General features: G+C 45.5%; 2 protein-coding genes across 6 annotated transcripts in view; one reads left to right on the top strand and one right to left on the bottom strand.

Moving 5' to 3' along the window:
• Window positions 1-2,779, top strand: part of PHACTR1 (phosphatase and actin regulator 1) — a 215,222-nt gene extending 212,443 nt beyond the window's left edge. For all 5 annotated transcript variants that reach the window (XM_069958002.1, XM_069958004.1, XM_069958001.1 and 2 more), the window contains exons 12-13: window positions 248-324; window positions 1,625-2,779. In XM_069958002.1, the coding sequence (XP_069814103.1) occupies window positions 248-324; window positions 1,625-1,640 (93 nt within the window). In that variant the 3' untranslated portion in view covers window positions 1,641-2,779. The remainder of the gene's footprint in view (window positions 1-247; window positions 325-1,624) is intronic.
• Window positions 2,780-9,593: 6,814 nt separating this feature from the next.
• TBC1D7 (TBC1 domain family member 7) lies at window positions 9,594-26,904 on the bottom strand. The gene is made up of 8 exons (XM_069960172.1): window positions 26,688-26,904; window positions 25,299-25,418; window positions 23,888-23,968; window positions 14,503-14,690; window positions 12,799-12,936; window positions 12,250-12,395; window positions 11,236-11,365; window positions 9,594-9,782 (listed from the first exon to the last, which is right to left on the bottom strand). The coding sequence occupies exons 2-8, from the start codon at window positions 25,408-25,410 to the stop codon at window positions 9,696-9,698; spliced, it is 882 nt and encodes a 293-aa protein (XP_069816273.1). The 5' UTR covers window positions 25,411-25,418; window positions 26,688-26,904; the 3' UTR covers window positions 9,594-9,695.
• Window positions 26,905-27,350: the final 446 nt, after the last annotated feature.

The raw sequence follows: 27,350 nt of genomic DNA, 5'->3' as shown, positions 1-27,350 counted from the left end.
ACCCACTGGAATGTCTGCCAAATAATACCATATTTGCCCTGCTTAGTGGCTTTCTATGGAGAGAGCAGATTGTTTGGTTTACAGCTACTGAACCCATAGTACTAAGCTCTTCATCAGCTAGCCCGTAGTCAGAAAAGAACAAGACAAACCCCTTCACTCACAAAAAACTGGACATCTAATTGAAGAATAAACTGTAATAATAATAACAACAGTCCCATGTAATTTTACTTGTATGTTATCATTACAGGCAGCCATACGAAAAGAGCTTAATGAGTTTAAAAGTACAGAAATGGAGGTCCATGAATTAAGTAGGCATTTAACAAGGTGAGTATTAATGACGAGGCCCTTCTAGTCTCCGGCTTTTTCATACAAATGGGGCACTGATGACTTTGTTGCATGCAGATCTAAAAAACTTCTTTATTCCACAGATTTTTTTTTTACTTTAAATATTCATAAGGCCATGTTCACACAATGTAAGTTGTGTATTAATCATGGCCGTTTTTGCAGATTTGCAACAACGGCCGTGATTAATACAAAATTTACGTGAAGTGCAGTCTGAGGGAATCCCAGCCAAAGTGTATACACTCCGTCCGGGATCCCTAATGTCCGCACGAAAAACTGACATGTCAGTTTTGTGTGGCCGCTAAAGCCTGACAGGTCACACAATAGAGAGTGCAGCTCCGGCCATTGTTGGCTGTGGTAACTTGGGATGCACACAGATAAACCTGCATCCCAATTCAGAACAGATCTAGTACTGTGCAGTAGCGGCCGGAATGATCTTCACTGACACCGGCCATTCTGTGACCCGGCTGATTGGGGGAGAAAACAAGAAGCAGAGAGGAGGCTGGACTACAAGAAAGTGAATGCACTGTACGTAGAAGTCCAGAATTTGGTGGACACTTAGTGGGGTGTATAAAGGAAGGAATAGTTTTAGCTAGACTGCTTCTTTAAGAGTAAGGCTATGTGTAGAATTGTGTGGATCAGGGCAGTTTCTAGGGGATTTTGGCAACAGGGCGAATCTTGATAAAAGCGCGGGGGGCGGGAGCTGTTGGAGCCCCGTGCGGTGGCCTGTCCGGTCGTAGAAACGGCCCTGGCATGGATTTAGCATAAACACAAAGAACACTCCTGGGGAGGACTTAAGCCAAACATAATAAAATGTGCCCTATTTATTCCCAGAGAAGATTTTTGAGATACCTTTGAGCAGTAAGCTTCATTGTACCCAGCTGTATTGAAAAGCGTAGCCAGCAATGCTTTTCAATACAGGGGTCACAAAAATTGTAAACGTGTACCATAGGTAATTAAACAACATATGCATCTGAGTGCCATAGTGCTATACAGGAGATTTTGCTGGTCTAACTTTTTTTGAAAGTAAGGTCTGAACAAATTCAAGGTTTATAGTATATAGACACTACGTCAGAAAATGTGATCTGTAAAGGGATAAGCAATGTCTAGTACCACCCATTACTGTATGATTGATACAATTTGTCAGGTTTTGACTTTAAAATGTGATGTGTTGATATATATAATTTAGACACATCAATGGGAACATGTACAATAACATTATAATGATCAGAAAAATTGTGATCCATCCTAGACTTTAATTCATACTTTGTCTGTCTTGCAGGTTTCACAGACCCTAGCATTAAAAGTTCTACTTGAATACTTTACCGTTTTCAAAAAGGGAACCACAAGTGCTGGGATATTTTATTTTCTCTTATATTTAAATGTAAATTTTTGGAACTGCCTTGTTTTTCCAAAAGAAGAAAATGGCATTTGCATAATCTTCATAGATGATTTCCATCTTCACTAGACCTTAAAAATGTGAAGCGTTGTGCAATGCGAAAATGTCAGCAATGTCTGGATCTGTCCTGTATGTACATACCGAGCAGAAGTTGTTCTTCCTCAAGCCTTCGGGTGTCAGCATTTTGCGTCTCAGTGTTAGTGGTGGCTTATATGAAAGATCTGGGACAGGAGTGGATTAAGAAGACCTGTAAAACGTATGCCAGTCCAGCTTCACGCATTTCAGCCAAATTGATGTGGGCTTTATAAGCAACAAAGAGAGACTTGCACTACTTTTCCTTTGTGAAGCATTCCCAGTTAACCATGTCGCATCTTCCATACTAGAGACTGGTTGCTGATTTCTGAGCCTGTTGTGACTGAATGTGAGTGCTTGTTTAGAAACACCTAACTATAGACGCAACAAGGCTGGAAAGATCAGCATCATGTAGCTTTGCAAGAGGTTCTTGGCACCAAAAGCATCATTTTATTACCACATTAAGAGAGTAATCAGGGTCAGCAAATAAAAGCTTACAGGAACGTCAACCCATTTCAAGGAAGACATGTTTCATTTGTTTAGACTCTAAAGCATCTCAAGTTCTGTGGCCCTCTCTGTTCTCCCTCCGCATCCATGGTCATGTGGACGTTGCATCATGCATTTCTTTGTCTGTCCCGTCAATGTACAGCTCTTCAGATGAATGGGCTGCTCATACATTTCCTCCTTTCTACAGTTCTGTATCAGCAGGTGCAGACGTGATCAGTCCTACTTTCAGATTCCATCCCAGAACTTATTTTCCTAAAGGCAGATATTGATTGTGTTTGTCTTTGGGAACGTGTTGTCATTATATTGTGCCTGTTCTGTATAGAGTAGGAACGGTTGGTCAAGACAGACTCAGCCATTACGCCAGGTGAAAAACCTCCATTGATTGAGCCTGTCCATATTAACATGGAGTTTTCTTGTAAATGAAATGAAGAAATAAACAAGAATATTTTTCAAAATCTACTTTTTTTGTGAATGTTAATCTTTATGGCAAAAAAAGAGAAAAATCTATCAAAAAAGCAGGTGTATCCAATTTTAGTGGCGGGAGTAAAGTTCAATCACACTGATCTGGGAAAATATGCTGGGTGCAAGTCAGGGTCTACAAGGTTTTCCTTACCCATGTTACACTAGACTGCACATGGCTTATTAATTAATGTTAAAGGTGGAGACTAAATAATTGCCTACCATCCTCCTTCCGTCATCTCAGAACCAGGGAAGCTTACTGTTCATACATAATTCTTCACACATAGACTATTTACAGGCATTGTAAAGAATTAACTGGTTGTAGTCATACATTTTTACATCAATGGTTTGTAACTTGTAAAGCTATAAGTACACTATGACATTCTTTAAATATCATGGCATGTCAAGAATGTAGTTTCACAACAATTAAAGCGTCACTGACGAAGTAACTTTTAGCCAGCCATGTCAGAAATTAAAGATTGCACCAGTGCACTGCACTCCCCAGCCGCCTGCAAGACTTGCACTGTAAGGGTGTGCTCACACTATGCAATTAGAGCGGATAACATCCCGCGGATTCTGCCGCTTGCCCCCCGTTTGACTCTCCGCTTGTGCCATAGCCTACATTCTATGTGATATGTCATAACATGTCAATTCTTCGGGCGGAGCATAGAATGGAGTGTATGGCACGGGGGGGGGGGAGTCAAATGGGACCGCACGGCGGAATCTGCGGGATGTTATCGGTGCAAATTCCATAGTGTAAACGCGCCCTAAGGGTATGTGTACACTGAGGAATAGGTGAGGAATTGAATTTGGAAAGTTTTCTGCTTAATAATTCCTCACTTATTCAGCTCTTACAGAATTTGAGCAAAATTCGAGTGGAATGCAAGCGGAATTCAAACGGAATTCAAGCCTCATTGACTTCTGTAGGATTCCTCTAGCAGAATCTGCCCAAAGAATTGACATGTCAATTCTATGAGCGGAAAGCAGATCCATGTGAACAACAAAGCGGAAATCCCACTGAACACAATGGCACATCGCTCTGTTCATTTTTTACGGGAGAATTTCAAGCAAAAATTAACAGCGGATTCTGCTTCAAATTCCTCACGTATTCCTCAGTGTGCACATACCCTTAGGAAGGGTTCACATTGAGAAATCTGCGCGGAGAATTTCCGGTGGATTCCGTCACTTGTCCCTGCTCGCAGCCTGTGCCATAGACTCAATTGTATGGATGGGCAGATTCCGCCCTCCACTAAAAGAATTGACATATCAATTCTTTCGGGGAAAATTCTTGCACCCATAGAATTGAGTCTATGGAACAGGCGGAGATGCACACGGCTGCGAGCAGGGAGGAGCGACGGGATCCGTGAAATTCTCTGTGCGGATTCCTCAATGTTAACCCCAACCTTACGGAGGGAATCAGTCAGATTCGATTGCTCGCCATGGAAGTCAAATGAGCCGCCACATGCAGCAGCTGCCTACATCTCATGATCTCATTGGGTCTCAGAAGCAAGACATGTCTTACAACATTATACGAAAAAGGAAAGAGTGTAGCTTACTAATACCTAACATATAATGGTGTCGAGGTAACAAGGTAAAATGCACACCCTAAAAGATGCATAGAGAGAAGCACTATAAGAATGCAAAACAGGAGTCCGTGGAGCCTCGTTTGCGAGTCTCAAAACACGGGATAGCCAGATATCTCTAGCCTGTTGCCACAGGGTGCCTCCATGATGGGGAGAGCACCACACCACCCTGATAAATAGCCCCTTAAGTCCCACTCGGTTGCGAGTATTGCAACATAAATAGGGAAACCAGGGTGGCCCCTTTTGTCAATGTCTAACTCAAGGTGCGAGTATTGCGATCATGACAAGGGCTTGCCAAGGCAGGCTTCCATCCACAGACAGCCGTTTCGGGGTTTTTGCCCCTCGTCAGTGTGGAGTAGGATTCTGGCTAGTTGGGGCAATAGCAAATCGACCAACAAAACACAGTTATGACTGAACTCAAGGAGAACAGTGAAAAAAATTCCAATGAAGTACTCAATCAAGAGTCTCCACTGATGCCCCCAAAAATTTAAATATGCAAAACAGGAGTCCGGGGAGCCTCGGTTGCGAGTCTCAAAACACGGGATAGCCAGATATCTCTAGCCTGTTGCCACGGGGTGCCTCCATGATAGGGAGAGCACCACACCACCCTGAAAAATAGCCCCTTAAGTCCCACTCGGTTGCGAGTATTGGAACATAAATAGGGAAACACCAGGGTGACCCCTTTTGTCAATGTCTAACTCAAGGTGCGAGCATTGCGATCATGACAGGGGCTTGCCAAGGCAGGCTTCCATCCACAGACAACCGTTTCAGGGTTTTTGCCCCTAGTCAGTGAGTTAGACATTGACAAAAGGGGCCACCCTGGTGTTTCCCTATTTATGTTCCAATACTCGCAACCGAGTGGGACTTAAGGGGCTATTTTTCAGGGTGGTGTGGTGCTCTCCCTATCATGGAGGCACCCCGTGGCAACAGGCTAGAGATATCTGGCTATCCCCTGTTTTGAGACTCGCAACCGAGGCTCCACGGACTCCTGTTTTGCATATTTAAATTTTTGGGGGCATCAGTGGAGACTCTTGATTGAGTACTTCATTGGAATTTTTTTTTCACTGTTCTCCTTGAGTTCAGTGATAACTGTGTTTTGTTGGTCGAAGCACTATAATAAACAGAAAAAAACAGCCCTCAAGACACCATGAAAACAGATTTCTATAGTTTAATGAGACATAAGGCTGAGCTCACACTAGCTTAATACAAAAGCATTTTTGCATCCGTATTACAGCTGCAAGTTCTGACCTCAATGCAGGTCTGATGACCCATACTGACAGCTAACATGTAACTTGTAGCTGTAATATGGTCACAAAAATGTATGCGTATTACACGAAAGTAAACCTTAGGCTGGGTTGACACGTCCGTATTTTACAGATTATATACGGTCCATTTGCTCATTGTATACCATGGCCTGAACTTCCAGTACTTCTTGCATTATAATTTATTATGCTACAGTGAACTCCGGAATATTTAAAACACTATGGTATTGTGTCAGTTCAGCAGCATACTGCTCTAGCCGTTCCAGAGCTCACTCCATCATAATAAATTATGATGCAGGGAGTCCTGTAAGAGGTGTCCATGATATACATGCAGCATACGGACTGTATATAATAGACATGTGAAGGCAGCCTTACAGTGGCTAGTGGCACTGTAATACGGCTGATTTACTCTGTGCATGGGAAACGTTGCTTAACCTCCTCGCGCCACTGCACTATAAAGTAACGTCGCTGCAGCCTATGCCTGATGCTGCAGCGACATTAATTTACGATCCAGGATGACACAGGCGCAGGAGCTGCGCCTGTGTCATCCACAGCGGGGCCCGGCTATCAGTGATAGCAGGAGACCTGCCCCAACTCTTAGCACTAGAGCTACACTCCGGTGCTGAGAGTTAACCCTATAGATACTGCGGTCAGCACGACCGCAGCATCTATAGGGCTTCTGACAGAGAAAGCCCCGATGGTAGCCTTGGAAACCGGAAGCCTCAGGCTTCCTGTTTCCTGGCTATGAAGGCCAGGGGCGAGGACAGAGGAGAGGGGTCAGACACAGGGACATCAGCTTATGGGATCATTATGAAAGGGTTAAAAAAAAAAAAGTACCTAGCATACCTGGCTATCAGCTGGTCACATAGATCACATTGCTAGTTAGGATTTGAGTTTGATGTGTCACTTAGCTCTATCAATATGTGGTCTTCCTTGTTCCATCACTGCCATGATACTAATATCATACTAAATTTATGACTACTATTAATAATAATAATTTTAATGGTGTGTCAGTTACCCCCTACCTGCTCTGGGTCACACTGTGCTGTGATCAGCTCCCTTTCTCTGAGCTTGCTCGTCCTCTAGCATATTCTCTTGCTCTGAGCTGGCCTTCTGGAGGATTGGGCTCCCTCTAGTGGCAGACATGCACCTATGGCAGCGCTAGCGTGGTGTTCATAGTACAGGATAGATAATGTCACGATGCCCTGATTTGTGCAAAATCGAGGTAAAAAAGAAGCCATTGTTTGCAAATTATGGCAGAACTGTAGCCAGCAGACATTGCACCACTAAAAGTATATCTGTTTGGGCAGCCATGGGCCCCCCAGGAGCTCTGGGCGCCAGTCTACCTCCCAAAAAGGACCTATTATAATCCGCTACTGCCACTGGCTCTGTAGTCTTTTGCCATGTTTTCCTGAGGGTATATACAGTCTCTTTGCTCAGTTGTTGTTGTTTGTCAGTCAGCAACCACGTCTGTGCTCCCTGGCAAACCACCACTTCCTAGCAATCTTCTAGCTATTTGGATCTCAGTCTATTCTCAGTTCTAGCTAAGCTCCAGTCTGAACTACATCCTAATGCTGCATCCTGCACTTCTACCACAGAGGAAGAGCACCTAGTCTCGGACTTCAGCACTTCAATCGGTGATCACCGAGGTCCTTCCCTGAGGGTAGCCACCTATGAGTTTCCTGCAGCGAAGTCCCACTGACCTTGCGGTGGGCGCTGGTGAAAATCGGGATTTAGCAAGACTCCACTCCTTGGGGAAGGAACACCAGCACTCCTCGGTAATACAGGGGATCCACCTCCTTGTGCTTGGACCATCTATTACAATAATATGTAATACATAAGTGTTATGGGGCGTTTACACAGACAGATTTATCTGACAGATCTTTGAAGCCAAAACCAGGAACAGACCATAAACAGGGACCAGGTCATAAAGGAAAGACTGGAATCTATCCTCTTTTCAAATCCATTCCTGGCTTTGGCTTCCAAAATCTGTCAGATAAATCTGTCTGTGTAAACGCACCCTTAAACACAGTTAGGGTACGTTCACACTTACCGTATCCGCAGCTTATTTTCTGCAGCAGATCCGCAGCAGATTTCATTTAAATAACTGAACACAGCATCAAATCTGTTGCGGATCTGCTGCAGATCCTGTAGGTGTGAACGCACCCTTAGGGTATGAACCCACACACCGTATACGCAGCTTATTTACTGCTGCGATACGCAGCAAATACGCAACAAACACGCAGCAGATTAGATCTAAATAACTGAACACAGCTATAAATCTGCAACACCAAATCTGCTTCAAATCTGCTGCGTTTTTGCTGCGTATCTGCTGTGTATACGGTGTGTGGGTTTGTACCCTTAGGGTACAAACACACACAGCGTATACGCAGCAGATATGCAGCAGATACGCAGCAGATTTGATACTGTGTTCAGTTATTCAGATCTAATCTGCTGCGTATCGCAGCAGTAAATACGCAGCGTATATGCCGTGTGTGTTTGTACCCTTAAGGAAATTTACTAAGACCAGCTTATCACATGCCGGTGGTAAAGGAGAAGTCCAGTCAGAATGAAAGATTTTCTGCAGGCAGAGGAGTGCGGTAACAACGAATCTATACTTTCAAAAAACCAAGGACCATCTGGCACCACTAATAAATCCAAATGGATTGCAAACAGCACATACAAACCATACACCACTAACAGACAAAGGGGGGAAAAAAAGCTTCCCTGATAAAATGGTGATGTCACTTCCAGGATAACATGGTGATGTCACAACCCGACTCCCAGAGCTGTGCAGGCTGTGGCTGCTGGAGAGGATGATGGCAGGGGGACACTGAGCATCCCTCTGCCATCATCCTGTCCAGCAGCCACAGCACGCACAGCTCTGGGAGTCGGCTCGTGACATCACCATTTTATCTAGGAAGTGAAGCCTTGATGCAGTAGTAAGTGCAGGAAAAAAAGCACTTTATGTGCATTTCCTGTAACAAGTGTATATTGGTGATTTGTATATGTATTGGGGAGGTAATACAATACTTTTAAAAAAAATTTCGCCGGACTTCTCCTTTAAGTAAATCTTTAAAGGGTCCACTGGGGGTCCAGGGATCTGGACAGGGCCAGCTGGGGATGCCTAATCAGCAAATTAAACTGCTAATATCACTGAAACTGCGCTAAAGATAAAAGGTAAGAAGATTACATTCATCTTCAGCACCCCATGCACTATAGGGAGATATCAATAGGTTAGACACTTCCCTTTAATAATAATCTCCCACTGCACAACTCTGGCCATGTGATGGCCAGTGAAATCTACGTCAGCTCCAAGTTGGCATAATTTCCACGGTTAATGCCACGTCAGTAATGTAAATCTGGTGGGTTGCCATGGCCACTTCCTTTCTTATGCTGCACTCTGCCCACTTTATTCCAAAAGTGGTAAATGCAGCAAAGCAAATTTTTGGCGCAACTAAGCCTCGGACATGCATCTTTCTTACATGGAGTTCTCTGGCTTAAATTAAAGGTAAATTCCCCCCAATAAGCCAGGTTGTTAATAGTAATCCTTCTTGGACACTTGCTAATAAACATGACCAACATTTTCTGAAACTGCACATCTGTGTCTTCGGAAGAAATTAAATCAACTGTATTTTCCAGTATTTTATATGGAAAGATGACTGTACACCATTTTAGGGCCAATGATTCTAGGGAAAATAGTTCATGCTGAACACTAACTGCAGTTACAAAATGGGCATCTTATCTCTACAGTTTAAGGCATAAGTCAGGAGCCTCAGTCCCTACAGTTTCCTCAGACTGATCACAAGAACAGAGAAAAATTGAAAATCTGCATTCTTTTTTGATTGCGTGTGAATATGGTTTTAAAAAACACATCAACATGTAATGAACCTCAAATTGCAGCAGCAATTCTGCCAAATGTGTCCAACAAGGCCTAGCATTACATATGAAAAAACAATCAACATCATATAAAGTCAAAATTTCATATATTCAAAAATACATACAACATACATTTATAGATAAATAAATAGGAGAGAAGAGTTTGGTTCCATTTACAAAAGTCATGCAGCATCACACTGAATGGGCAGGTATTCCACAGTGTTTATGCCATAAATCTATTGCTTTATTAACTATTGGGTCTGTATTATCCTCAGGAATCTGAAAGAACAAAGAAAAAACAAGAAAAGCACATGAAATTTGTGTGTTACACTTTATGGCTATGTTCACACTACGTATTTTTTCGTAAATCTACAGCCGTTGTTGCACAGTTCCAAAAACGGACACGATTATTACGAAAAAAAATATGTTACATTGCTGTTTATAGGATCCCTGCCGGAGCGTACACGCATGGTATACGCTCCGGCCGAGATCCTAGCGGCGCCACAAACAACTGACATGTCAGTTTTCTGTGGCCGCTGTTCAGTGAATAGCCACCGCAGAAAACCATGTCAGTGCACACTGTGGAGTGAGCGGCTCCGGCCGCTCATTCCATAGCGTGCAGTGGTGAGTTCTGATGCGGCTGCATCAGAACCCTGCGGCCTGAAAAATCATCCGGGCGGTACTGCCGGTCTCATACAGAGTATGAACATGGCCTCAATATGTATTTAAAAGGATTCTGTCAGCTGCAATTCACATTGCAAACTGCTTGACAATGTTAGATAACTGTTTGGGCCAGGCACATGGTATCTTCCATATATCTGTCCGTGCTTCCAGAATATAGAGAAAGACCTTGGAAAAGACTCTTTGACTATTTGTACAACCGAATAAAGGCAGTTTTCTACATCCTGGAAGCACAGACAGATATATGAAAGTACCAAGTCTCCTGGTCCTAACAGTGTCAGCAGTTTGAAATGTAAACGACAGCTGATGGATTCCCTCTAAGGGTAGCTTAACACGTACCGTATCGCTGCGTTTTTAACGCTGCGTTTTTTACATGCGCGTTTTGATTTTCACATGATTTTCAGGTGAAAATCAAAACTCGCATGTAAAAAAAAAAAAAAAAAAAAAAAAAAAAAAAAAAAATCGCACCAAAAACGCAGCATTCAAGACGCACCGTTAAAAACGCACCGATACGGTACGTGTGAAGCTACCCTAAAAGTTACAAAAAGTGACAAAGTTCTGATGGTACATGGACTCCCACCTCTAACACCCACAGTATTCAGGAGAATATTACACCTGGTGTGCATTAGACAGGCGACAGTGGCCACAAATGGGATGAAAAGCAGATGTGCAGAACTCCCATTATAATCTATGGGGTATACAGCCATTCGTGAATGCCTGATGGTAAAATGCCTCTCTAAATAGGATGTTGTGTTAGCCAATGTATCGAATTACTGAGACAGTATTAATACCTTAGCAGAATTATCAAAGGGTGTAAAATAAACACTAGTGTAAACTGCCCATAGCAACCAATCACAGCTAGGCTTTCAGCTCCAGTAAAATGAAACCAGAGCTGTAATTGGTTACTATGGGCAGTTTACACCAGTCTCTGTTTTATCCCCTTTTAAACATTAGGGCCATGATGTTAAAAATTTTACATAGAGGGCAACAAGAGGTTCAGATCTCATTTTTCAGACTAAAGACATTATCCAACTAAATAAAGATACAGTACCTTTTCCAGAAATTCATTAATACTGTCAGCATTATTGAGTGCCATCACCTTCATCTTGAAAGTCAGCAGAATCTCCACAGCCACAAATACAAGAATCTTGCAGGATCCACTCACCAGTTTGTCCCATACCCTGCAGATAAAACACAGCATCTCAGACTGCTTTGTATTGAAAGATAAATGCACAGAAAATTAAGAAATGATAATAACAAGCCTACAGGCTCATAAATAATAATACAGCTTATACAGAACCCATCTAGCAGGATTGTACAAGATGCAAAACTGCTACTTCAGCTGCAATCTCAGCAATGTGATTATGACCAGGATGTATGCTTTTAAGAGAGAGAGACAGAGAGAGAGAGAGAGTCAATCAGCCGGTCTAAACACCCAGACCCCAGCCAGTCAAAACTTTTGTAAGTAAGATTCTGGCAAAACTTAAAATCTTTGCCCCAGATGCATGTACCTTTCTCTAAGCACAGTCCCACCCAATAAATTGGGTGACAGGACACAAGCAGACCAAAACCCATGCATCTATTTTACTAGATTAGGACTATGCTTTTTAAAAGGTTTCACAGAAGGACACTCTCATGGCCAATAAAAAAAAAGTCTTTGGACCCATTAACGTAACGTAAGCACAAGGAAAAACTCAATTTATTAAAAAAAAAAAGAAAAAAAAAAACAACTCTCCTGACCGCTGTCCTTTAGTGAAATACTGGTATTTCCTAATAAATCTGGAGCTCTGTGTTTTGCCTTTTTTCTATAACTCCTAGAAATGTAAGAAGAAATTGACAACTGGGTGTTACTGGTTGGGGGGGGGGGGGTCTTTACACTGTGAGACTATCCAATCTAGGAAGAATTACATACTAACAAAATATGTTCTACAATTGGTATTTCATGAAGTATGCTAAAGACATGTCAGGAGAGGAGATGGGTCTAAGTTAAGTGTCAGACAACTAATCCGGCCATGACTGACCATGTTAGCAGAGCAATTGACCTGTTATAGTATAAATTAGGTACCTCTGTAAGCTGGATGGTGGTAAACAACCTGCGAAGCATTTCCTGAACCACAAGTTATATGGGAGTTTATCCAGGGCACTGCATGTCTTAAGGTGTGTCACAAGTCTGCTATCTTCTATATTCAGGTAATGTTCAAATCCCTTCTGCTGCAAAAGAGAAATGTGAACAATGCAGTGAAATAATAGGAAAAGTACAGAGATCAGAAAAAAATATTTACAGATTTAAAATAGACTTGTATGGATTCCTAGTAACTGGCAGGAAATATCCTGTAAATTTGCACTGCAGGCCTCAGAACTAATTCAAATGGAAAATAAGGTTTATTCTTTCCCAAATAGCTGAAGACAGAAAAAGATCTTTTAAATACAAGCAATAATAGACAGACTTAGCTGTACCTAATTTATGCCTTCCCTGGCTACCCCAAAACATGCAGCTTCCCCTTGTGGTAACAGCAGCCAGACCTCCAGTGATCTGCTAGAAGTCAGGGATATACATGTTGGTAAAATCATGTTTTTTAAAGTGCAGACTATTCACAGACACACATGCTCTTACCAGCTGCTGCTGGGAATCCCTAAACTTGGTCTTTAAATGATGCACAAAGTTCTTGATAAGCCAATAACAATCCACCTCATCATCCACCATCTCCTCCATTGTCCCAGCTATGGCCAAAAATAACTCATCCTCTTGTTCCTGAAAAAAAATACCAAGTTAAATTAAAAAAACAAACCAAAAAAAGAACTTACAACTCATTTTTAACACACTTTAGAATAACAAGTTAATATATTAGAGACCTGTTATATATAAAACATAGCCATTTCAAGCTTTTGTATTAAAGGACAACAAGATATGTCCCTACTGCACATAGGGCACTGAGCATGAAGGTCAATTTCTTACCTTTATCCTCGGTACCGTTTCCGTGCTATTAGGCATTTTGGTGCTGGCACCTTTTAATAAATATCATGAATGTCAGCAGAGCAGGCTGGCTGGGGACGGATCACTGCACTGGTGGTGGGAGTCCCACCCCCAGTGCGCCAAAATGCATAACTTACCATCCTCAGCACCCCTTACACTATAAGGACATATCAGCAGGTTAGATTCTTCTAACCTGCTCATAGATTCCCTTTAAATACAATTCCCTATAAACCTGCACTGTTATGAGTGTGTGTATATAGCCCCCTCCCGCCACTCTTCTATCACACTGTTTATGCAGGGGTCCAGTCTTCACAGGTTTCTATAGTATATCATTCATGAGTTAAAAAGATAAGGAAGAACATTTAAAAGGATTTGTCTTTTCTAGTTTTTCTAGTAAACACCAATACTCCACATATAACAATGAGTTCCAAAATATGGAGCTGATCCTGTCATTCCTCTTGGAAATAAATAATGAAGTCCAGGGCAAGGGGAAGACATTGTAGACCGACAGTCCAGAAGACTCCATCTAGCTCCATGAATTTCTTTGGACTGCAGCAGTACCCTGATATGCGTATAAGAAATAAGCCAACTTGATAACTAGTGCTTATGGTTGCCGATATCACTTGTCAGCACCTCTCCTTTATATGCTGCTTGCTTAGATTGGATAGAAATATCAAATCACATGAGGGAACCTCATCTGAAAAAGACCTAAGGGAAGACTCTCTTACTTTTCTCCTCACTGAAAAACTACATTTAAAGGAGAAGTCCCACCAACTTTGAAATCTGCAGGCAGGCGGTGGGGGTGTGTGAAAATAACTCACCTATCCCAGTCACCGATTGGCTGAGCAGGCAGTCACTCAGCCGGGGTTGTGGCGTTGCAGCTAGCAGAGCTGCAGGACCTTGGCTGCAGTGAACGGGACCCAGCGGTGCTCCAAGGAACAATAACAGTTCATTATTTTCACACACACCCCCCGCCTGCCTGCAGATTTCATTGATGTGTGGTCCTTTGAAGAAATCACACATGTGAGCAATGATAGGAGGGGGTATCTCTTAGACTGCATTCATACGCCCCGTAAAATTGTCAGTGGTCGTGGACAATTTTACGTACCATTAAAGTGAATGCAGCCATTCACATGATCTGTGCCACGATCCCCACCCCGAAAAAATAGGACATGTCCTAGTGCGGATCGCGGAACGGATCGTGTGAATGCAGCCTTAGTATAAGTAACTGCAAGGCAGACCCGGGAGGGAGAGGTTACTGACTGACAGAATGAAAAGCAATCCCATGGTTAGCAGGGCTAACATTGCTATCATTCCTGCTTGAAAACGAAAACTTTGACTCACCAAAGTGTACTTCTGACTTCTAGAAAGCTTCCCAGTCTCCAATTGATACATGTAGAGAAACACTTCAGTCTTAGGGGTGGATTCATTGATGAAGCGTATAACCTCCAGAGCATGGTGAACATCCTCATACTGTTCTCTCCTGTACACCATCACCACAGAGTGACTCTCTTGGTGGGGAGGAAGGATTCCTTAGAAAAGGAAAATAAAAACTTAATTGTGTCCATACGAATAATGTGCAATGCACAGGAAATTTTAATTTCACGTGCCAATGAACCAAACAGTCAAGTGTTTCAGACAACTATAGATGCAGTGTTCCATAAGCCTGTACTATGAAAAATGGAAGAAATTATTAATGCAATTACGATCGGATTGGTGTGTGTGGGGGGGGGGGGGAGGGATCTATAGAGCGGGATCACAGGTAAAACATGTCAAATGGATCCATCACAGGCTCAAAACTTTATGTAGGGCTGACCTGAGAGCTACTAAAAGCAACTCATGAGTTCAACGAAACAATGTGGCCATGTGTACAAGCGGGGAACTTTATCTGCAATTAAGTGGCAATCAAACGACACATCCAGGGGGGTGTGGCCTGGTTATGGCGCCGAGCAGCAGCATAGAGTGAGAGCTCCGTCCAGCCACTGATCTTCCTCTCACCCGACAGCGTTTTACAGCAGTCTCCAGTGGACCCCATGTCAAGGAAGGCTCGCCATAGATCTCCCCCACCTGCAGAAGCGACTCCGGGACGGACTAGGAGCGGGATTCAGCGGTTTTTCACTAAACCCGCCACAGCTGGTACCCGCTCAGCTACTCCCAAGATGGCCGCCGGCTCCTCACAGACAGGTGCGTCACAGGCCCCTGCACATACCCGAGCAGCTCCCGCACTGTCTCAGGACTTTCCTACACTCCTCCGGGACCCGAGCCCCTCAGACCCCACATCTGATCCTACCATGGGGATAGGACTTGCATCAGGCACAGAGCTACAGGCCCTGCAATTGCAAATGGCGGCCATCCCTACTAAGGCTGATATGGAGGGGTACATGACTAGAATAGAGGCCGTATGCAAAACGGAGATCCGTTCTCTCAGGGCTGATCTAGTGTCCCTCACCTCTACTGTGCACAGTTTAGAAGAGAAGTCTGCCACGTTACACCATCTGCAGGAATCACAGCAGCAGGTGCTGAACTTACACACACAGCAGATACAGCAGCTGTATGATATGGCAGATGACGCCGAAAATAGAACCGGCGCAATAATATCCGGGTGAGAGGCATACCAGCGGCAGTGAGACCTACTGATTTATTCCCAACTTTACAAGCTATATTCAACTCCCTCCTGAATAAACCGCCAAATGAACCGCTTGGACTGGATGGCGCTCACAGAACCCTTGGACCGCCTAGCTCTGATCTGGCTAGACCCAGGGATGTTGTGTGCCGGGTGCATTTCTTTCAGATCAAGGAAGACATAATGAGGAAAGCGAGGGATGCTGGTCCTATTGATTTTGATGGAGCCCAAATTCAGCTTCTGACAGACCTGTCCCGCACCACCCTAGCCAAGAGGAGGGCCCTACGTCCTTTATTAGCTCTCCTGCGGGAAAAGAATCTGCCTTATTCATGGGGTTACCCCTTCCAACTGCTAGTCAGACAGAATAACCGCTCCTTCTCTCTCCGTACACCTGCGGACTTGCCAGATTTGCTGACAGCTTTACAACTTTCTCCGATGTCTTTACCAGATTGGCCCTATATGCCGCCCCTACCATCGAGGGCCCCGCGAGATCATCTTCCTACAGCGGGACCTCCATATAGCCGCCGACGTCGCAGATGTGCCTCGGAAGGACAGATTCCGGCCGCCAGACTCCCAGAGATCTGAAGCCCATCTGGGACCCCAACCCTGTGCTGACCTTGACTGTCCCCTACTCTCAGTATCCCCTCAGTTGCATTAACCGCCTGCCCTGGGTTTGGTAGGGGGGTGGGGGGAGGGTCATAATCTCTAGTTTCTATTGCTTCTTTTTCAAGGTTTTGTGCCCTAATTGTGCTCTCACTGGAGAATCGTGGTTGGAATCTTCAGGCTATGAGACACCTCCTGGACTGTAATTATTGAGCTTTAGAACGAACATAGTCAATCACCTTTTTTTTATGTGGTTGGGGCCTCGTCCCCTGATCGGTATTTCTGTTTATATGGTTATATGTGTGCTGTGAAAGGTTCCTTTTGTGTGTGGAGAGTGTAGAACTGCAAGGATGAGGGGAGGGGTTGTAGGCCAGCCTGCAGTTACTGTGGCCACACTACCACAGAGACCTCTATATGCTCCATAGGGTGAGACTGAAGTATCAGTGACCACCTAGCCTCTCTCGGTTCTCTCCCAGTTACTCCCCACATAGTATAGTACCCGTGTTGGTCTTTACACGGTAAGCTAGGGCTGGGCGATATTGGCTTAAATCAATATCGCGGTTTATCGCACATGTAGCTGCGATAACGATAATTGAACGATAACTATGACACGCCACTTTGTAAGCCACACCCTCTTTTTGCAAGCCACACCCACTTGTATGTGCCAAATTGGGGATATTTTCTTTCTAAGGATACAAACACACACGGCATATATGCTGCGTATTTACTGCTGTGATACGCCGCAAATATGCAGCAGATTAGAACTAAATAACTGAACACAGTATCAAATCTGCTGCATATCGTAGCAGTAAATACGCTGCGTATACGGTGTGGGTGTTTGTACCCTAAAAAGTATTTTAAAAAAAACCCAGTAACTTACTGAGCAGCAACTCAAGGCTGTGTATTTAGTCTATTGTGACTATTATTTGTCATTATTAGGGGTCTTAGCAGAGTTATACAGCTATATACACACAGGAAGGGACAAGTCTCTATATATACACACACAGGAGGAAGGGAGACTGCCCCCCTTCCTTATGTGTGTGTATATACAGAGACTTGTCTCCCTTCCTTCCAGCCAGTTACATGTGGTGACTAGGAACTGAAGGGATAGCTAGAGCTAGATGAACTGAGACAGCTCTGCTACTCCAGGGACATCCAGTGTTACATGTGTCCATGAACTGAGACAACTCGCCTATTCCAGGGAAAGCCAGAGCCTGAGTGTAGATGAAGAAACCGCTCTCTCCTTTCGCCTCTGGTCTCAGTGATAAGAGACAGAGCACCTCAGGGAAACTAAACAAGAAAGCGGCTCCTCCGTGCACTAACATGCTGCTACACAGACACTGTCCCTTTCCCTGGACACAATGGGAGGATCTACAACCCGGCAGAGTGTGCCTCCTGAAGACCGGCTAGGAGTGACGGGGGAGGGCTGTGTGGACGGCAGCACAGTAGTAAGTTTACCTCCTGAAGGCTGCTGCTCCTCAGTCACACGGATGGGGGATAGAAGGGGGGCCCCAAGCAATTTCCCTGTTTGATAGGACGGGTCCGGCAGTGACAGCAGGGGGATGGGGCAGCGCTGTCACCCGAGCAGCAGTCCGGTCCTCAGCCTGCAGACCTCTGCTCTGTGCCTCGTTCACTGCTCGGGGAGTGCAGGACACTAGACACTCCGAGGCTGCACTCGGCCGCGGGGCTCCACCGGCTCAGTGTCCGCATCTTGGGGCCCGGGAGGGAGATAAGCCAGATCCCTGGGCTATAGTGTCAGTGATCCCCCTCCTGTCTCGGGCCTCGGATAAGACTCCTCTCATTCGATCAGCTGCAGCCACATCCTGCCTGGCTCTGACACGCCGACATCCCTGCACATACAGCGCACAAAACTGTGAAATACCGCAGATACCGTCCTGGCAGAGTTGAGGTCGGTTAACCGACGCCATGGACGGTATCGGTATTTTCACGGTATACCGCCCAGCCCTACGGTAAGCCCTTCTGGCTTTTCTTTCCTTTGCCCTTAGTGGGCCAAGGCGGACAGTCCTCCTTAAGGCCTGTTCTTTTCAGTCAACCTTGGTTGACTTTGTTCTTGTTGTTTTGTGTTTTGTCTGTCCTTTTCTTCTCTCTATTGTTACTCACGCTGTGTTTTCATTACTATTTCTCTACATTCATCCTCTCTTGCTTTCCTTTAACCTTCTCTCGCCTCCTGGCGTCCGATTGCAGTATGTCCTCACTTAGGATCACCTCTCTAAATATCCGTGGCTTTAATAAGCCGGAGAGGCGCTCTCAGCTCCTCTATCACATGCATAAACAGAGGACCCATTTTCTCCTGCTACAGGAAACGCATTTCAGAACTGGGCATGTTCCAGATTTACCCACCAGATACTACTCACAATGGTTCCATAGCACCAACCCAGAAGCTAAATATAAAGGGGTGAGCGTAGCCATCCATAAATCTGTGCCTGCTACTGTCCTGGCCACGTTAGCTGACCCAAATGGCCGGTATTTGTTCATTAAAGTTCAGCTTTCCAATCGTATTTATACAATTGCTAATTTTTATTTTCACAACCAGAACCAGACACGGACAGCTAAACTTTACATGGATGCCCTAACGAAGTTTGCGGAGGGACTTCTCATAACCGCGGGCGATTTCAATCTGGTGATGGACAGGGTCTTGGACTCCTCTTCGGGCAGATCACACCTTACCTCTTCTCAATCCCGGTATCTCAGGAAAGTCCTCTTTGATAGCAGGTTGGTGGACATTTGGCGGATCCTGCACCCAAGAGTCCGTGACTATACTTACTACTCTTCGGTGCACGACTCGTACAGCAGAATAGACATGTTCCTCATAGACCACCACCTCCTCTCCTGGCACCCTCAGTCGACCATTGACCCTATGACGTGGTCGGACCACACCCCTATCTCCCTGACATTGACTCTCCCAGACTCTACCCCTAGAGAGTGGAACTGGAGACTCAATCCCACACTGCTTAAAGACGTTGGCTGTCAGGCAGCGGTCAAAACAGCCATAGATGACTTCCTCGTTCATCATGCCATGGGCGATACTCCCCTACCGGTACAATGGGAAGCGCTTAAATGCGTCATTAGAGGAGTCCTAATACAATATGGGTCACGCCTGAAGAAGGCAAACGCCTTTAAAATAACGCAATTGCTTAAACAAATCCATGACCAAGAGATCACACATAAACAAACCAGAGACCCTGCAGTCTTGGCCTCCCTTTTAGATCTGAAAGGCCAGTTACAGGTGCTAATTGACCAAAAATATGCCCGCTTTAGGGATAAAATGAAACGCTTCTTCTATGAATTTTCCAACAAATGTGGGGCATCCCTTGCTCGTTTTCTACACCCTAAATCTTCTCAAGCTTTTGTTTCTCACTTTGTTTCCCAAGGGAAGGGGATCTGCCACAACCCCACTGAGATTGTTGATGCTTTTAAACAGTATTACCAGACACTTTATAACCTTAAAGGGTCCACTGGCGGACATGTCAGAGACGGCCTTCAAAGAAAAGGTAGAGCATTATATTGCCGCTACCCCCCTCCCAGTTATCCCTTTGGAGTCGGTTGATGATATGGAATCGCCTTTCTCGGATACGGAAGTGGCTATGATCATAAAAAATACTCCAGGGGGTAAAAGCCCAGGCCCAGACGGGTTTACAGCCCAATTCTACAAGCTCTTTTCCCCTCAGCTCACGCCTTTCCTGACGAGGATGTTCAACTCCATATCACCTACCTGTACTTTCCCGAAGCAATCCCTAATGGCCACAATAGTGGTAATACCGAAGCCGGGGAAGGATCCGAGTGTCTGTTCTAACTATCGCCCAATTTCTTTAATTAACATAGACCTGAAGTTTTTCTCCAAAGCCATAGCAAATCGGTTGGGCCCCTCACTTCCTGGGTTGATCCATACAGACCAGGTCGGCTTTGTGCCGCAGAGGGAAGGTAGAGATAATGTAAACAAAACCTTGCTCCTGATGTCTCATGCACAGAGGTCCAGTGTACCCGCTTGTATGATATCGGTAGACGCTGAAAAAGCGTTCGATCGGTTAAACTGGACCTTTCTTCATTCTACTCTACACCAGATGGGCCTAGGGGACGTGATGCTTGGTAGGATTGCTGCGCTGTATCATGGTACAACCGCGAGAGTCAAGGTCAAAGGGGTGCTTTCAGCCATATTCCCTATTGCCAACGGTACACGGCAGGGATGCCCACTGTCACCGATGTTGTATGTTTTGGTCATGGAACATCTGGCAGTGGCCCTGCGCAGCTCACCTGATCTCACAGGCATCAAACTCTCGCGCTCGGACCATAAGTTAGCGCTCTACGCTGACGATCTTTTGATCTATGTGTCCAACCCGCTCACGTCCTTCCCAACCATTCTGCAAGTGTTTGAGACAAATGGACAAGTAAGCAATTTTAAAGTGAATCTTTCAAAAACAGAAGTCCTCAATATCTCCCTTCCCTCCGACCTGGTCTGCCAGTTGCGCGATTCCTTCTCTTTTCGTTGGCAGACCCCCGCTATCAAGTATTTGGGGATTTGGATCCCTACCGATCTCCTTTCCACTCTGTTCTCCCTCAATTATGCGCCTCTACTGACTCGCACTAAAGCAGATCTAACCGCCTACAACAGGCCGCAGTTGTCCTGGTTTGGACGCATTAACACAGTAAAAATGGATATCCTACCGCGTTTCTTATACCTTTTCCAGGCGTTACCCATCAATATCCCAGCAACCTTCTTTAAGCAATTACAGACGCTGCTGAGGAAGTTTGTATGGGGACCACTTAGACCGCGGTTGAAATATAAAACCCTGACTCGCCCTAAGCTAGCTGGAGGTGCTGGACTCCCAGATTTCGCTCTCTATCATAGAGCAGCGGTTCTCCTGCGAGTAGTGGATTGGTTGCATAATCCTACTAGCAAACAATGGGTGAGGGTGGAGGAAGACCTGTCCCCACTTTCTCTGACATCACTTCCCTGGGTTTTCCCTATTCATCGGCCGGCCCTTGAGACGTTCCCGCTCCTTACTAAATGCTTCCTGAGGTTATGGGATAGATTGCTCCCCTTATACAATCTCTCACATCGTTCCGGGCTGATGAGCCCTTTGTTTGATGACCCTGCTTTCCCCCCTGCTTGTGGTAGGGAGTCCTTCCTGTAACACCTGGAGTAGTGGATCCACTGGACCGTCACCAGCGATGGCACTAACCTCACCAGGGAGCGGAGTCTAAGGGGCCGCTGGTTTTCACCAGAGCCCGCCGCAAGGCAGGCGACCCCCAGGTCGCTACCCCTGGCTTGGTTGCTAGTGACGGCAGGCGAGGCGTGGCAGGAGCAGTAGGCAGGAGATGGTGCTGGCAGAGGTCTGTAGACGTAACCGCAGGTGACAGGCTGAACACAGGAGCAATGGAGTGACAGGGGAGCAGGAACCAGGAACAAGGACTAGGGACCAGGTAGCGGATAGGTATCAGGAACAAGGACTGGGGACCAGGTAGCGGATAGGAATCAGGAACAACAGGGGGCTGGGCCAAACACTATGGGAAGCATATAGAGGCTCCAACACCTGTAGTGGGGCAGGGCTGGAACTTATAGGGGAGTGATTGACATGTGGACCAATTAGGAGCGCACTGCCCCTTTAAATCTGAGACAGCCGGCGCGCGCGCGCCCTAGGAGGCGGGCACAGTGAGAGACAGGAGCGGAGGAGAGGTGAGGCGCCCCCAGGGGCCGAACTAGCAGCAGCGCCGGGTCCCTGCACAAGGACCCCGGCGGCTGCATGGGGCAGGAGGAGGTCGCGGCGGCGGCCGGAACACGGGACACCGCCGCGGCCGTGACACTTCCTGGGTTGGTCGTCGGCTGAGGGTGTCCGGATGGGTCAGCCCAGGAAAAAAACTTTAAAATTCTAACTAGATGGTATAGATGCCCACAGCTCCTTTATCAATGCTTCCCCGCCGTGTCAGACCTCTGCTGGCATTGCCAGGCGGATGTTGGCACGATGCTTCATGTATGGTGGAGCTGCCCAGTACTGAAACCTTTTTGGCAGGCTGTCTTTGACATTTACACACGGGTAACGGGCACAGCCGTGACACCTTCCCCGTCGGTGGCCCTGCTGTCACTGTTGCCCGGACCTCCCTCTATTGCTAAGAAGGGCCTGTTACGTCACTTTTTGATGGCAGCTCGCACCGTGATTCCCAGACATTGGAAATCTCCTCTCCCACCGTCTGTGACTGAATGGGTTAAGGAGATGGATCTTCTATACCGGATGGAATCACTGACAGCGGAGGACCACCCCCCAGGGGAATAAGGTGGAACGGACATGGCTTGCATGAACTACCTATAAAACTGATCCCCGGTTTCCACAATGGTTGGCCTGAGTTGGTTCATCTGTTTGACCGGTCGCCCGGACGCCTCTCTCTCCCTTCCTTCTCTGCTTTGCTTTTTCTCTTTTTTCTACCTGCTCTTCCTCCCTTCTCCCTGTGTTGCTTTTCTCTTTGTTTTTAGGACTTTGTTACATATATGTTATGTCACTGGAGTGAACATTCTGTTGCTTTCAGTTCCTCCGCCTTCTATGCCTACCTGTATATGGTATCTAAGAGGGTCGCCAGGTTGTTGAGTTCAGATGTAATGTCAAACCACCATAGGGCCAGAGCACTCCGTGTTTTAACTACACAACATGTGGCCATGGTTACGACTACGGTATGTTCACTATTTCTAGTTAACAGAATGATGTTTTAGTGTTATTGCCATTTGCTGTACCTATGTAGCGATGTGTCTCTTTGTTTTGTCCATACTTATGTGTTTTAAAAGAAAATCTTTCTAATAAATACAGATTTACAGAAAAAAAAAACGAACATGTATTTTGATATAGATTTAGCGATGGATGAAGACTGGCAAATATGGGGGGAAAATCTAGAATATCTGCAGCACACCCTCAACAGTGAAGGGTAAAAGTCCTTTTACACCAACAGATTTCTGAGGCATGAGAACTCGAGCGGCCAGGCTGCATATATCTGTGCTGTCACTTTCCAGATCCCAATCAGTGTATACTTATCTGCACTGCTTGTGATCCAGCTCTCCAGTCTTCTGGCCTCGCCTCCTCCAGCCGTCAATCACTAAGGAAGAGGCGGCAGCTGAAGACACAGCAGCAGCTAAGGATGGGAGAGACATGCCGGATCACAAGCAGCATGGGTGGTAACTATGTGTGCTTGTGATGTGAAAACTGACAGCACAGATACATACATATCATACATACATCATATCATAACATACAAGTGGCTCTCCAACTGATAACGGAGGTAAGTGAGTGGATAAAGTTATCTGTATTCGATAGTGTCACTGCCCATCTCCAGTAACTATAAAATGATTGCATTAAAAACTAACAAATTAAAAACATACATTTGTAATACATATTAGTGTCCGTTTAGCTCATGATACCATTATGCCGAATCGGCCTGATCATCTGGATCACATAGGGAACACTTAATAATAGAATTTTCTTAATCAGAGAAGCTATTTACCAAGAAGCACTTTCCATACAAGTATTCGGTACATAGATGGAAGGGGAAACCTCTGACAGAAGGTACAAAGTTTCTCGATATCTGTGGACACAGGAAGAAGATACAAAATAACTCCATGAGTTATAGAAGCACAACTTACACTGCACCTTATCTATTAGATCTATATATCTACAACATAACAGGCCATGGGGGGTTTTAGGCTATGTGCACTTGGGTTCAGTAGGGATTACCACCTATCATTTAGGTCAAAAAAGTGTATTAACAAGCCCTGTAAGCAACGCATATGTCAAAGATCCGCCCACTAATGGTAAAGGTGCTGATATGCTTGCATCGGTATTCCCCAAGCAGTGGCTCCTAGGCACCCTGCATGTGACTTTAAGCTATTGGCAGCTCTACAAGTGAGTGTCCTAGTGGCATCAGGGATGTCACAGAACCTGGTCAAAGAAAACACCACTGGCAGCTGACTATGGGTTAAAATCCATATGACTAAGCCCAATGGAGTTTTCAGCTTTACTATTCAGTGTGGCTCAGTACTATCTGTCATATTGGAAATAGTTTTATGAGCTATACAAGGTAGGAGCCTTTCCTGCACTAGTTAAAGCTTTTTGCTATAACCCAGGTGCAGATTATTATCCACTGTAAGGCAATACTCCAGATGATTACATATATTTGCTACTCCTAATGAGGTAAATAAACTGCCAATATGTCTTGATCGGATTATGTTTTATAACAAGATATATTATATATATATGTATACACACACACACACACTGTATATCTCTATATTGGAGCTTGGCGACACTAATCTCCCGCAAACTGGCTGGGGCATGCTCTTTGCTTAGAAGGATTTGGTTAGAAGTGTCTTACAAGAAGGAAAAAACCCAACACAGTGGAAATCACCCCAATTCAGAATCTGAAAAGTTACATACAGGAGGTTAGGGTCACTAAGCACTGAAATACAGTATGCAAAACAAAACAAATATCAGCATAATATAATCACATCATAATAACAGTTTATTTAACCCCAATAGAAGTAACAAATATATACAATCATCTACACTCAGGAAAGCTAGGTGGTACTTTGGGTGACACATACGTATGCTATTGACTTAAGGTGGGAAGCACAGTGCATGCTCCGAAAACATGGAGTATCACCTTGAAGTGGATAATAGTCTGCACCTGGGAAAGTTGAGTTATCACAAAAGATTTTTAAAGAGCACAGAAAAGGGAAACAGAATCCACAAGGAATTACATTATAAGCTACAAAGCAGGGTACTACTACCACAGTATACAGCATTTATAGAAGAATCTCTGGTGTATATACTGTATATAAAAGAGTAAATAAGAATTACTGGTAACAAAGCCATGAAGGTTTGGTACTAGCCATGTTCCCTAACTGCCTGTTCCTTACCCCAGCGGTCATCCTTCAGCAAGATTTCTAGGGATTTCTTCTCCTCCACACCACGAAATCCAACCTTTTCATAGTACACAGACCGGAAATTTCTCTGGGTATCTTCTGACATGTTTCATACTAGTAAAAAAATAATAAGATCACCAAGAAACATTACACAACAGATACAGTATGTGTAATACAGCTTATCCAGAGACAGCTTGACTGGGGCTGGCACACTGCTATGGGGATGCCTGATTGGGGCTGGCACACTGCTATGGGGATGCCTGACTGGGGCTGCACACTGCTATGGGGATGCCTGACTGGGGCTGGCACACTGCTATGGGGATACCTGACTGACTGGCACACTACTATGGGGATGCCTGATTGGGGCTGGCACACTGCTATGGGGATACCTGACTGACTGGCACACTGCTATGGGGATGCCTGATTGGGGCTGGCACACTGCTATGGGGATGCCTGACTGACTGGCACACTGCTATGTAGATGCCTGACTGGGGCTGGCACACTGCAATGGGGATACCTGACTGGGGCTGGCACACTGCTATGGGGATACCTGACTGACTGGCACACTGCTATGGGGATGCCTGACTGACTGGCACACTGCTATGGGGATGCCTGACTGACTGGCACACTGCTATGTAGATGCCTGACTGGGGCTGGCACACTGCAATGGGGATACCTGACTGGGGCTGGCACACTGCTATGGGGATACCTGACTGACTGGCACACTGCTATGGGGATGCCTGATTGGGGCTGGCACACTGCTATGGGGATGCCTGACTGACTGGCACACTGCTATGTAGATGCCTGACTGGGGCTGGCACACTGCAATGGGGATACCTGACTGACTGGCACACTGCTATGGGGATGCCTAACTGACTGGCACACTGCTATGGGGATACCTGACTGACTGGCACATTGCTATGGGGATACCTGACTGACTGGCACATTGCTATGGGGATATCTGACTGACTGGCACACTGCTATGTAGATGCCTGACTGGGGCTGACACACTGCTATGGGGACACCTGACTGACTGGCACACTGCTATGGGGATGCCTGACTGACTGGCACACTGCTATAGGGATGCCTGACTGACTGGCACACTGCTATAGGGATGCCTGACTGACTGGCACACTGGTATACCTGACTGGCACACTACTATGGGGATACCTGACTGACTGGCACACTGCTATGGGGATACCTGACTGACGGGCACACTGCTATGGGGATACCTGACTGGGGCTGGCACACTGCTATGGGGATGCCTGACTGACTGGCATACTACTATGGGGATGCCTCACTGACTGGCACACTGGTATACCTGACTGACTGGCACAGTTATGTTAGTAAAGGTAAAGAGCGGAACACCATATAGTCACTCACTATTAGGATGACATGGAGACTACGGTCAGCAATAAGACAGCGGACTAGCAGGGAGTATAGGCTTCTTGGCACCTCTCGGCCTCCGTAGATCCTCCGCCTCCTCCTGTGGCCTCACGCTGATGTTTACTTCCTGTTTATTTCATCACAGCATCAGAAGAGCGAACGGCAGCCTCTGAGGGTCAAACTTTCTCTCTGATTAACGCAGTGCAGCACAAAACTGTCTATTGCATTTGGTCTGTGAACGGATAGCAGCCGTGATGACTGGGGCCAATGTGTGTGCCTGCTGTGTGGGTATATTACTATATACTGGCTAGAGGCCCTTAGATTGGCAGCCACAACGCAGAAAAGGATAGAATAATTCGGCCCTGTAAGTTCTGCCTGTGGACACTAGATGTCGCTCATTGCTAATAACAAGGGGAAGGTTTATCAAACCGTGTGCAAACCATACCAACCCCATTGCTTATTTTTTTTTCATTAAAGGTCTTTTCAAAAGTGTGATCTGATTGGTTGCATTGGGCAACTGCGCAAACTTGGCCCAAGGTTTGATAAATCTCCCCTTATGTAGCCGTTACTGGCTAAATAAACCACATTAGGCCTAGGGAAAAGAAGCGGCTGTCAATCTATTTACCTATTGCAAAGAGACCACCAAGACAGCCCCCCATA

The sequence above is a fragment of the Dendropsophus ebraccatus genome, chromosome 2 (genome assembly GCF_027789765.1).
Source record: "Dendropsophus ebraccatus isolate aDenEbr1 chromosome 2, aDenEbr1.pat, whole genome shotgun sequence".
NCBI classification, from domain to species: domain Eukaryota; kingdom Metazoa; phylum Chordata; class Amphibia; order Anura; family Hylidae; genus Dendropsophus; species Dendropsophus ebraccatus.
The sequence above is the reverse complement of the archived record's forward strand: the minus strand, read 5'-3'. Positions and strand labels throughout refer to the sequence as shown.